We start from the raw sequence: 14,096 nt of genomic DNA on the forward strand, positions 1-14,096 counted from the left end.
AGTTTCTGAAGAGAAACCCAGAAGTATTTGCAGGGTCAGTTAGGAATGACTGAATCCCAGCAACAAATACTTTGAGATTGGTTAGAAATGTGAATTCTTTATCTAGGGGCCAGGAAACTACAGGGCCCAAGACAGATCATCAGGAATGGCTGAATACCAGGAACATATATTTTAGCATTTGTTGGAGAAGTAAATTTCTCTTTTAGGAGCCTGGGACTTCCAGAGCCCAAGGAAATAATGCATAATATGTGGGCACTCAAACTTGAGTATAGAGATATGAAGAACAGAACAAACCAGAGTGAAATGGCTATGAGAGAGCAGAGACCTATCATCCAGACAAACTTATAAAGCTTTCCTGAGACTTGTGGGGTTCATAGTCTGATCAGTTTTATCCCCCACGAGCCAATCCTCAAGTGACTTGGGGTAGAGAAAATCATAAAGTCTGGATTCATGAGGGCATGCCAACTGTAGATGGATGATGGCTCAAGAGAAGAAATATAGACATTATAACTAATCCACTTTTATGGTACCAAATTTTATTCTTCTGACAATTTTTGATGGCAAAAAATTCCAAGAAATTCTTAGGTGACCTAAATGAGGAAAAAGATGAGTCTGTTATGTTAAGTAAGCTCAGAGAGTCACAGGAGGAAGAAGGGATGGTCCTAGACATTTCTCTGAAAACTTAGGATTTGTCAATGAACCTGGTAGAGAGTGAGTTCTGAGCGGAAGTGTACAAGACAGAGTTTGCCAAACAGTTCCTGCAAGAGGTGTTTCTTCTGAGACATGAGTCACAGAAAACACTCAGGGGTGATATTAATTGATTTTAATTCTACCATTGTGCTAATTCTGTATTCATATCCGATGTCAATGAGATGACAGAAAAGGAGGTTCTCCAACCCTCATTCTCCCACAGAAACAGTGTGCCCTCAGCAACATGCCTGCCATGTTGTTGTTCAGACACAACTGTGAACCCCAAAGCTGCTTCACGATGTGGCTCCAACCCTGCACCACCATGGTCCTAGAGGAAGTCCTGTCTGCCCAGAGATCCAGAAGGAGCCACACCATTTGGCATCCCTGGCAACAGGATTGCCAACTGTGGACATGAGAGTGAGTGCAGAGTCTAATGCAGCCCTATGACCTAGGTTCAGCTCCACTCTACCACAGTAGGGAGGCAATCCTGCCCACCTAGGCAGCCAGAGGAAGTCACACCATCCATGTCCCTGCCAACAGGTCCACTGACCAGACACAAAAACCACCCAGCAGCAGCCACATAAACTGACTCCAGCTTTGCTAGACCAGAGGCTGTCCTACCAGTTCAGGGACCTGGCAGAAAAGATCTTTATTTGTCAAAAACAGTCTGTAAAGTCTGGAAGCAGTGTCTGCTCTTCCAAATGCACATTCACCAATGCAAGCTTACACATATCATGAAGAATCTGGAAAATATGATACCACTTAAGGAAACCAATAAATCTCCAGTAACCTACCCTGAAGAAATGAAGATTTATGAACTGCTTGACAAAAAATTCAAGAAAATTGTTTTGAACTCAGTGACTACAAGAGAATACAAACAGACAACTGAACACAAACAGACAACTAAACACCATCAGGAACATAGTACATGAACAAAATGAGAAGTTTATTTAAAAAATAGAAAACACAAAGAGAGACCAGACAAAATTCTGGAACTCAAGAATACAACAAATGAACTGAAACATTCAATAGTGCACTTCAAGCAAACTGTATCATGCAAAACAAAGAATCAGCAAACTTGAAGACAGATTATTTCAAATTATCTGATTACAGGAACAAAAAGAAAAAAAGAGTAAATTATACATACCTGATATATGGGAAACCATACAGCAAAATTATACATGCATTATGAAAGTCCCAGTAGGAAAAGACAAAGAGAAAAGGGCAGAAAGCTTATTTAAAGAAATAATGACTGAGAACTTCCCAAATCTAGGGAGACAAAAGGACATCTTGATTCATGAAGCCCAAAAGTTCATAAATAGGTAGAATCCATAGAGGTCTATGCCAAGACACACTATAATTAAAATATCAAAATTCAAAAACAAAGATAATTTGGAAACCATCAAGAGAAAAGTGACTTGTCACATACAAGGGAGCCCTTATAAGACTAATAGCAGATCTCTCAGCAGAAACCTTGCAGGCTAGAAGAGAGCAGGATAACATATCCAAAGTATTTAGAGAACAAAACCTGCCAATTATCAACACTTTACCTGGCAAACTGTCCTTTAAGAATGAAGGAGAGATTTTTAAATATTAAAAACAAACAAACAAACAAACAAAAACTGAAGGGTTTCACCACAACTAGACCTGCCTTTCATTGGTAAAGATAAATATGAAGAGAAATACAGAATATTGAAATACTGTAATCATGGCACATAACTTGCTTTTAACCCTAGTTTACAAATCAAAAGTCAAACATAGTAAGAATAACTATAACCACAGCAATTTGCTGATGGAAATACAATATGTAAAGAAATAAAATCTGACAGTAATTACATAAAGTGTGGGGGAATAGTAAAATGTAGAGTTTCTGTGTGCTATTAAAGTTGTTACCTTAATTGTACTTAACTTCAGTTATAGACTGCTATAACTATCAAATGTTTGATGCAAGTTCCCAGGTAACCACAATTAAAGTATAGTACAGACACAAGGTAAGGAGAAAAGAGTCACTTCACAAAGACAGCAACAGAAGAGAAGAACAAGAGAACTACAAAATGACAGAAAACAATTAACATAATGGGCAACAGTAAGTCCTGACCTTTCAATAATGATTTTAAATGTAAATGTACTAAACTTTCCAATCAAAAAACATTGAGTGCCTGAATGGATTAAAAAACAAGACCCAACTATATACTTTAGATTTCATGACACACATAGGCTGAAAGTGAAGAGGTGCAGAAAGAGATTCCATGCAAATAGTAAACAAAAGAGAGGAAAGTCAAGCAAAAGAGACTTTAAGTCAAAAACTGTCGCAAGAGACATAATGATAAAATAGTTCAACCAGAAGATATAACACATATAATTACATATACATATATATACATATACACCCAACATTAAAGCACCTAAATATACAAAGCAAACATTGACAGAGCTTAAGGGAGAAATAGAAGCAATACAATAGTAGAAGACTTCGGCCTCTTATGGTGGCCTCAAGAGTCAATTATGTCAAAACTGAGTCTGATACTGCTAAATCATGATGGAATTACAAGCGTAGGTTAGCTGATGATGCAAGAGTTCAGCAAAAATCAATGAAAGCATTAGCCATGTGGCTGAAAGGGTCTTGGTGCTCTGGCGTGGTGTCAGGCCTGAACCTCTGAGGTGGGACCATAAGGTTAACAGCTGATCTTTCAGCAGAAACTCTGCAAGCCAGAAGGGAGTGGCAGGACATATTTAAAGTGATAAAAGGGAAAAATCTACAACCAAGATCACTCTACACAGCAAAGATCTCATTCAGATTTGACAGAGAAATAAAAACCTTTACAGACACAAAAAAGTTAAGAGAATTCAGCACCAACAAACAAACATTTCAACAAATGCTAAAGGAACTTCTCTAGGCATAAAACAAAAGAGAAGGAAAAGACCTAAAATAACAAACCCAAAACAATTAAGAAAATGGTAATAAGAACATACATATCGATAATTGCCTTAAATGCAAATGGATTAAATGCCCCAACCAAAAGACATAGACTGGCTGAATGGACACAAAAACAAGACCCGTCTATATGCTGTCTACAAGAGACCCACTTCAGACCTAGGGACACATACAGACTAGAAGTGAGGGGATGGAAAAAGATATTCCATGCAAATGGAGATCAAAAGAAAGCTGGAGTAACAAGACGCATATCAGGCAAAATAGACTTTAAAATAAAGACTATTACAAGAGACAAAGAAGGACACTACATAGTGATCAAGGGATCAATCCAAGAAGAAGATATAACAATTGTAAATATATATGCATCCAACATAGGAGCACCTCAATACATAAGGCAAATACTAACAGCCATAAAAGGGGAAATCAACACTAACACAATCATGGTAGGGAACTTTAACACCCCACATCCACCAATGGACAGATCATCCAAAATGAAAATAACTAAGGAAACACAAGCTTTAAATGACACTTGGACAAGATAGACTTAATTGATAATAATAGTACATTCCATACAAAAACAACAAAATACACTTTCTTCTCAAGTGCTAATGGAAAATTCTCCAAGATAGATCATATCTTGGGTCATAAATCAAGCCTTGGTAAATTTAAGAAAATTGAAAACGTATCAAGTATCTTTTCCGACCACAACACTATGAGGCTAGATATCAATTACAGGAAAAAAAATGTAAAAACTAAAAACACATGGAGGCTAAACAATACGCTACTAAATAACCAAGAGATCACTGAAGAAATCAAAGAGGAAATCAAAAAATACCTAGAAACAAATGAAAATGAAAACACGACGACCCAAAACCTGTGGAATGCAGGAAAATCAGTTCTAAGAGGAAAGCTTATAGCAATACAATCCTACCTCAAGAAACAACAAAATCTCAAATAAACAACCTAACCTTACACCTAAAGCAATTAGAGAAAGAAAAACAAGAAAAAAATCCCAAAGTTAGCAGAAGGAAAGAAATCATAAGGATCAGATCAGAAATAAATGAAAAAGAAATGACGGAAACGATAGCAAAGATCAATAAAACTAAAAGCTTGTTCTTGAGAAGATAAACAAAATTTATAAACCATTAACCAGACTCATCAAGAAAAAAAGGGAGAAGACTCAAATCAACAGAATTGCAGATGAAAAAGGAGAAGTAACAACTGACACTGCAGAAATACAAAGGATCATGAGAGATTACTACAAGAAACTATATGCCAATAAAATGGACAACCTGGAAGAAATGGACAAACTCTTTGAAAAGCACAACCTTCTGAGACTGAACCAGGAAGAAATAGAAAATATAAACAGACCAATCACAGGCACTGAAATTAAGATTGTGATTAAAAATCTTCCAACAAACAAAAGCCCAGGACCAGATGGCTTCACAGGCGAATTCTATCAAATATTTAGAGAAGAGCTAACACCTACCCTTCTCAAATTCTTCCAAAATACAGCAGATGGAGGAACACTGTCTAACTCATTCTACGAGGCCACCATCACCCTGACACCAAAACCAGAAAAAGATGTCACAAAGAAAGAAAACTACAGGCCAATATCACTGATGAACATAGATGCAAAAATCCTCAACAAAATACTAGCAAACAGAATCCAACAGCACATTAAAAGGATCATACACCATGATCAAGTGGGGTTTATTCCAGGAATACAAGGATTCTTCAATATATGCAAATCAATCAATGATACACCATATTAACAAATTGAAGGATGAAAACCATATGATCATCTCAATAGATGCAGAAAAAGCTTTCGACAAAATTCAACACCCACTTATGATAAAAACTCTCCAGAAAGCAGGCAAAGAGGGAACCTACCTCAACATAATAAAGGCCATATATGACAAACCCACAGCCAACATCATCCTCAATGGTGAAAAACTGAAACCATTTCCACTAAGATCAGCAAAAAGACAATGTTGCCCACTCTCACCACTATTATTCAACATAGTTTTGGAAGTCCTAGCCACAACAATCAGAGAAGAAAAAGAAATAAAAAGAATCCAAATCAGAAAAGAAGAAGTAGAACGGTCACTGTTTGCAGATGACATGATACTATACATGGAGAATCCTAAAGATGCTACCACAAAACTATGAGAGCTAATCAATGAATTTGGTAAAGTAGCAGGATACAAAATTAATGCACAGAAATCTCTTGCATTCCTATACACTAATGATGAAAAATCTGAAAGAGAAATTCAGGAAACACTCCCATTTACCATTGCAACATAAAGAATAAAATACCTAGGAATAAACCTACCTAAGGAGACAAAAGACCTGTATGCAGAAAACTATAAGACACTGATGATGATTGGTTCAAGATGGTGGAGTAGAAGAACGGGCTCTCACTCCCTGTTGTGAGAGCACCAGAATCACAACTAACTGCTGAACAACCATCGACAGGAAGACACTGGAACTCACCAAAAAAGATACCCCACATCCAAAGACAAAAGAGAAGCCACAATGAGATGGCAGGAGGGGTGCAATCACAATAAAATCAAATCCCAAAATTGCTGAGTGGGTGACTCACAAACTGGAGAACACTTATACCGCAGAAGTCCACCCAGTGAAGTGAAGGTTCTGAGCCCCAGGTCAGGCTTCCCAACCTGGGAGTCCGGCAATGGGAGGAGGAATTCCTAGAGAATCAGACTTTGAAGGCTAGCGGGATTTTATTGCAGGACTTCGACAGGACTGGGGGAAACAGAGACTCCACTCTTGGAGGGCACACATAAAGCACTGTGCGCATCGGGACCAGAAGAAGGATCAGTGACCCCATAGGAGACTGAACCAGACCTACCTGCTAGTATTGGAGGGTCTCCTGCAGAGGCAGGGGGTGGCTGTGTCTCACTGTGGGGACAAGGACACTGGCAGCAGAAGTTCTGGGAAGTGTTCCTTGGTGTGAGCCCTCCCAGAATCCACCATTAGCCCCATCAAAGAGCCCGGGTAGGCTCCAGTGTTGCGTCGCCTCAGGCCAAACAACCAACAGGAAGAGAACCCAGCCCCACTCATCAAAAGAGAAGCAGATTAAAGTTTTACTGTGCTCTGCCCACCAAAGCAACAGCTAGCTCTACCCACCACCAGTCCCTCCCATCAGAAAACTAGCGCAAGCCTCTTAGATAGCCTCATCCACCAGAGAGCAGAAGCAAGAAGAACTACAATCCTGCAGCCTGTGGAACACAAACCACATTCACAGAAAGATAGACAAGATGAAAAGGCAGAGGACTATGTACCAGACGAAGGAACAAGATAAAACCCCAGAAAAACAACTAAATGAAGTGGAGATAGGCTACCTTCCAGAAAAAGAATTCAGAATAAAAATAGAGAAGATGATCCAGGACCTCGGGAAAAGAATGGAGGCAAAACTCGAGAAGATGCAAGAAATGTTTAACAAAGACCTAGAAGAATTAAAGAACAAACAAACAGAGATGAACAATACAATAACTGAAATGAATAAAACACTAGAAGGAATCAATAGCAGAATAACTGAGGCAGAAGAACGGATAAGTGACCTGGAAGACAGAATGGTGGAATTCAGTGCTGCAGAACAGAATAAAGAAAAAAGAATGAAAAGAAATGAAGACAGCCTAAGGGACCTCTGGGACAACATTAAACGCAAGAACATTCGCATTATAGGGGTTCCAGAAGGAGAAGAGAGAGAGAAAGTATCCGAGAAAATATTTAAAGAGATTATACTCGAAAACTTCCCTAACATGGGAAAGGAAATAGCCACCCAAGTCCAGGAAGTGCAGAGAGTCCCATACAGGATAAACCAAAGGAGAAACACACCAAGACACATAGTAATCAAATTAGCAAAAATTAAAGACAAAGAAAAATTATTGAAAGCAGCAAGGGAAAAACGACAAATAACATACAAGGGAACTCCCATAAGGTTAACAGCTGATTTCTCAGCAGAAACTCTACAAGCCAGAAGGGAGTGGCAGGACATATTTAAAGTGAGGAAAGGGAAGAACCTACAACCAAGATTACTCTACCCAGCAAGGATCTCATTCAGATTCGATGGAGAAATCAAAAGCTTTACAGACAAGCAAAAGCTAAGAGAATTCAGCACCACCAAACCAGCTCTACAACAAATGCTAAAGGAACTTCTCTAAGTGGGAAACACAAGAGAAGAAAAGGACCTACAAAAACAAATCCAAAACAATTAAGAAAGTCATAATAGGAACATACATATCGATAACTACCTTAAACGTGAATGGATTAAAGGCTCCAACCAAAAGACACAGGCTCACTGAATGGATACAAAAACAAGACCCGTCTATATGCTGCCTACAAGAGAACCAATTCAGACCTAGGGAAACATACAGACTGAAAGTGAGGGGATGGAAAAAGATATTCCATGCAAATGGAAATCAAAAGAAACCTGGAGAAGCAATACTCATATCACATAAAATACACTTTAAAATAAGGAATGTTACAAGAGACAAGGAAGGACACTACATAATGATCAAGGAATCAATCCAAGAAGAAGATACAACAAATATAAATATATATGCACCCAACATAGGAGCATAAGAATCCTGGAGTTCTTTTTTCTTATGTGTTTCCTGCCAACATTTTTTTGAAAGGTTGTCTGTCTTCCCCTCTTCCACTTCCTCACCAATGAATCCCTCCCTCATCACAGGCACTTCATTCCGGTCCGCACCACTCCACTGAAACTATCTTCTCAAATGTCCCCAGTGGCTCCTCGTCACCAAATCAGACAGCTTTTGCTCAGCTTTTGTGCTCCTGGTCTCTTTTTGCTGGTAGACACTCATAACTGAAACCAAGTCCCCTTAAAACCGAGTTCCCTTACTGAGTTTATGATTAATTTTTCTATCAAACACTTTATTCCCTTTCTTATCCCCTCTGACCTCAACCCTGTGCTAACTGAACACTGATCAACCAGAGTCAGACAACTAAGATTGCTGTTGTCCCTAACATAATGCACTAAAGTTGCTGTTGCAGATTTCATCATTAACCTACAAACTCAAGTTGCTTCTCTGGGATAAGGTGAGCTCACAGACCCCTAAGCCATGGGCTGCCTGGCCAGAGAATCATAAACTGGAGGCCTCCTGACTTCCAAAACCACAATTAAGAAATGTCACAGAAATGTCACAAGAGGATGATTAATCCCAGTTTCTTTGTTTTTTCCCTTTAAAACATCCCTAACTCAAAAACCAAGATGGAATGGATCTGAGACTTGTCTCCCACTCCCTTGCTTGGCACCACGCAAATAAACCCTTACTTTGCTGAAAAAAACAAAAAAGTTCAGCTTTTTGCATGTCAATTGTACCTCAATAAAGTAGCTTAAAAATGAAAAGAATTATTTTCTTAGGGGCCTCCACTAGTATCATCAAAGATCTGCTGAGGGTGAGATTGGAAAAATCACTTTTCCTGTCATCTTCTCCAAAAGAGCTGATTGGCTATGGGTTGCCAGAACCCTACAGCAGGTGTTCTCAGGGCTCCCCCTGTCCCACCATCAGATGGTTGACCATTTTCTAAGGCTCAAACACCTACGTTAGGAACTCACTGTGATATCTGAATCTGCCTCCAATCCAGCTGTTCTGATGGGATTAATGTCCTGGGCATTTCATCCACCATTGTGATAACAACTGGAAACATCTCTGGCAGATCCTGTGACCACCCACTCACACTCTAGTTTCACTGCTGTCTTTACTGCATCCACCTTGACACAGGTCGAATATACTTAGGCAGTATTGAGCACTTCGTATGAGTCACTTCAGGTTCTCTTAGCCTCATTGGCCTTTGTACTTGTTTTGCTCCAGTTACTGTGTTGTAAATGTTAAAACGTCATGTTTCCCTGCTGCGTGAATATCCCCACAAACAGGATGTGAGCACCCCATCAGGTGTCCACGTGCACCTGTGATGACTAAGCCCAGCCACAAATTCCACTTCTTGCCCTCCCCTGACTGTGACCTAGTGACATTCAAATGCATCAATGAAATCCCCTCATGCTTTTTCCTTGTGTCACTCCACTCTTACCCTTAATATTGTCACTTGTCCACGAGTCTTCACTCCCTCTTACGGCTCCCCATGTTTCGTTGAGCTTGCTCCCTTGGTGCCTCCCAGATGTGGCCCCCTTATGGTATGTGGTGGCCCTGTCTCTCTAGGACCTCTGAGTATAATAAACTATGTTTGCCTGTCCCTCTCTTATGTCCTCTCTTGTGGCCGAACCTGACTGAACAGCCCATGAAAGAATAAAAAGTAACTGCCATGATGAAGCTAATTCATAAAAGTACAACCCAGCGGTTGTACCTGTTGTAATATTTGACCTCACTTCCCTGCCTCTTATGAAACACCACAGAGATCTGAAGGGTCTGATTGTCCACAGGTCTGGAGACTTTAATGTCCAGGGGCAAGCAAGCCCTTACACCCCCTTGAGCACCTAATGCTCTAGGAATCACTGCGTGGCTGGAGTCTTCCCCCAAGGATGCTCTAAATTCTGTGATCTGGTATTCCCATAGTTATTCTGGGAATGAGACTGAAGCTTTTCCTGCTGGGGATCCCCTCCCAGACCAGACAGGCCTTACCTGAGCAGACTACTCCAATACTCTGGTCATGAGAGATGATACGATTATAGTTTTTAAAATCATAATGATCACAGTCTTTGATGCTGAAACTTGATTGTGTCTCTGCATTGTTGCAGTAAATATAGAAAAGCCAAGTGGAGCCAATAAGTCTTGGTCCAAAATAAACCCCTCTGGGAGCATTGACAGCAGCTCCACATCCCAGCTGTCTGCACACCTCATCTGCACCGTCCAGGAACCAGAAATCAGTATACACTGTGCCCCATATTCCTTGACGCTTCACTTCCACTCTCCCCTCACAGCGGTGGCCTCCATCCTTCAGCCTCAGCTCCAGAGCTGCAAGAGAGACAGAGACACAGGACACAGGACACAGGAGAGATTTTAGGAGACCATGCGGTGGTGTGCTGGTAAGTATTAAAAACTGAGCTCTCTGAGGGGAAAAATTCCCTGTGTATAGCATTTGTTCATTTCTGAGGTGTAAATATTCCCATTGTGGCCAACTCTCAGCTACCAATGTGGCATCACTGAACGTGGAGCTGGGGAGGGATGCACCCAGGTATTTCTCACAAGCCTGTAGAACCCACCTCCAGGGACACCACAAAGGACAGGCCTTCAGAGAACTCTGGATGCTGTCCAAAGCTACTAAGGGGTACATGTGCCCAAAGCTACTAAGGGGCTCAGCTTCCCCATCTCAGTTACAGCTCATGGCCCAGGATGCCAGGGAGGAATCTTCCCTCTCCTTCTCTGTCCCATAGGGAGCACTCTCAGCTAGCTTAGGAACAGAGGACCATGGTAAGCAGATACTCAAAAGTCCCGATTATCCTGCCACCTGGTATTCGTGTCCTTGTATAATCCCCACACTTGAATGTATCTAGTAACATGCACATAACAACTGGAATTTGGCAAAAGTGATGAGATGTCACTTAAGAGATTAGGTTTCAAGACGACCCTGGTTTCTCCCTTGTGACCTGTCTTGCTCTCTCTCTTGCTCTGATGAAGCCAGCTACCAGGTTGTGAGCTGTTTATGGAGAGACCCTCATGACAAGGAATTGAGGAAGGCCTCTAGCCAACAGCCAGCAAGGAACTGGGGGTCTCAGTTAAACAGTCCACCAAGGCCTGAATGCTGCCAACATCCAGGTGAGTAAGTTTGAAGGATACCCACCCCTGGGTGAAACTTCAGACGACTGCGCATTGTTGAGACATCATGAGTCAGGTAAACCATGCCAATTCCTAGCCCACAGAAATTATGAGATGCTAGATGTTTGTTTGTTGTTTTAAGCTGCCATGTTTGGCAGTAATTTGTAGCACAGCAACATATAAGTAATGTAGGGCTTCCCTCCAGCGTCAGAAAACAGCAGGATGATCCAAATGCTGGCACGGCAGATTTCATTCTGAGACCTCTTCTCCTGGCTTACAAGCCACTGCTGTCTCACTGGTGCTCACATGGCCTTTCCTTAGTGCATGTGCACAGGGAGAGAAAGAGAGAGAGATCTCCCTCTCTTCCTCTTATAATGCTACCTACTGGATTAGGGCGCCACACTTGTGACCTTATTTAACCTTAATTACCTCCTAAAGACCCTATCTCCAAATGCAGTCACACTGGGGGTGAGGGCTTTAATATATGAATTTTGGAGGGACACAGTTCAGTCCATAGACCTGGGTTCATTATAGGAAGGAAATAAAGATAAATGGGAAGGAGGCAAAGGAGGTAGTAGAAGAAGGGAGACATCCTGTGAAGTTTATTTGGGTTTTTTTTAGAAGTCTGACATCGACCTTTTAGGATTGGAATGGGATCCTAAAAGCACACAGGAAGCTACTTTTATTAATACTAAAATTATCTATTTTGAGACAGGTCCTGTACTTAGTGCTGTAAATGCAGAAAGCAGTAAGACAATATTCCTGCCTTCATGTACCTTTTACCTAGTTGATGACACAAAACAAATAAGTACATGATTTCATTACTGTGAAAAGTTCCAAGAGATTATCTCAGCGATGGTAGGCTTGGTTATTGAGGCTATCTCGTCTGCTGAAAATAAAGTGGAATAAATTTACTAAAAATTGTCTTAAAAGCATTAAAGACCTGATAAGATAGGAACAAAAAATAAGGCCAAATCTGAAGGGAAAATGGAAATTCACTAAGATACAAGAGCATTCAAAGTGCTTTTGCCTTGAGGGCATTAGCCTATTTGGGGTTGGGGAGGAGTTTCTGCCCTTTGATGGTGAAGAGCCATAAATCAAATCCCAAACCCACACCCAGATGAGACATCCAAAAGAAGACATTCTCCACAATAAGCCAGGACACCACTTGAAATAGACATGCTCTTGCATAAAACTAGATTCAGAGTTTAAATGTACAGACTGTCCAGATAGTATCAATTTTTTGCACTTGTATTAAGGAGATCCACTACTGATAATAGCAGGAAATTATGAAAAAATAAAAATAAAACCCTTTCTAGAGCAAAGTACCTTGTTCAAATTACCTCTATTAATAATTTTTATAAATACAATGACCAGTATATTTTCAAAAAAAAAGCAAGCACACAAAGAAACAAAGTTCCATTAACAAGAACCAAGAGAAACTACTGAAGCAGACACAGAGACTTCTCATATTAGATATATCAGATATCAGGCTATATAACTACCATATGTACTGTATTTGAAGAAATAAAAATACACTCTTAAAGAAACTGCAAGGAATTTTTTAAATACATAGAAAAAATTTTAAAACCTAAAGCTAACTTCTATGAATGAAAAATATATTTGTTGAAATTTAAATTTTTACATAATATCAAATTCAGGTAAAGAGCGAATTAGTGAGGTGAATAATAATTAGAATAAATTACCTGGAATACTGCACAGAGAAACAAAATGATGAAAATTACAGAAGAGAAAATCAGAGATAGAAAATGGAATTATGAGGTTTTAATTAAGTTAAAATGAAACAAGGGAAAGAAGAGAGGGAGACAGACACAGAGAGATACAGAAAGAGAGAGTACTGAGCAGAGACAATATTTGAAAAATACTGAGTGAGAATTTTCCAGAACTGATGAAAGACACCAATCCTTAGAGTGAATAAGCCCAACAAAACTCAGGCAAGACATATAAAAAGGAATCCATTTGCAGAAACGTCATAGATGGAAACATTAGTAGTGTTCAGTGACATTTAAAATTCTCTTTTTCTGAGCACATGGAAATATTAATACTTCTTTGCCTGTTTGAAGTGAAGCATAACAATGTGATCTGGCTCATCCAATGAAGTGTGAGAACAAATGATGTCACTTCCACATAGAAGCATTTAAGAGACAATATATTTTTTTAAAAAGAGAGAGAGGCAATATATTTTTCTGCCACAGCAAATACTGCAGCCTTGTGTTGAAGTGGTAGCATAATAAGATGGTAGGGCATTCAACAACTTGAGTAGGTGAATAATTATGATAGCAGAAATCCTGCCAAAGTGAATAGAACATGTCATGTAAGAAAAACTTTTGGTTATTTGTTACTACAACATAATTTAGCTTATTATTACTAAAATGGTAAGAAACAGCAGAAACTGACAAAAAGAAAAATATCAAGATATAGACTAGGTATATAAAAATGAGAAACATCTATACCAACATCTAAGTCCCCAAGAACAAAGAGAGATGCCAGTATAGAGTAGACTGAAGCCCTTAGATGTGCCAAAAGAAAAAAAATTGCCAATCTAAAATTCTATACTCAAAACCATTCTCTCAAAGAATAATGTCCTCAAACATGATATCACCAAAATGCTGATGTAGGAGAGAGCAGCCTCCATCCCCCTAAAAAAGACCAAAAATTAGACAGCTATCAGGAACAAAAACAGCTCTGGA

At 39.7% G+C, this 14,096-nt stretch overlaps 1 protein-coding gene across 1 annotated transcript in view; it reads right to left on the reverse strand.

The window, feature by feature from the left end:
* LOC133101764 (antigen WC1.1-like) overlaps positions 1-10,903 on the reverse strand; it is a 37,059-nt gene extending 26,156 nt beyond the window's left edge. Inside the window, exon 1 of the mRNA XM_061206689.1 lies at positions 10,252-10,903. Coding sequence (XP_061062672.1) covers positions 10,252-10,903 — 652 coding nt within the window. The remainder of the gene's footprint in view (positions 1-10,251) is intronic.
* Positions 10,904-14,096: the final 3,193 nt, after the last annotated feature.

This window comes from Eubalaena glacialis, chromosome 11 (assembly GCF_028564815.1).
Source record: "Eubalaena glacialis isolate mEubGla1 chromosome 11, mEubGla1.1.hap2.+ XY, whole genome shotgun sequence".
In the NCBI taxonomy this organism is placed as follows: domain Eukaryota; kingdom Metazoa; phylum Chordata; class Mammalia; order Artiodactyla; family Balaenidae; genus Eubalaena; species Eubalaena glacialis.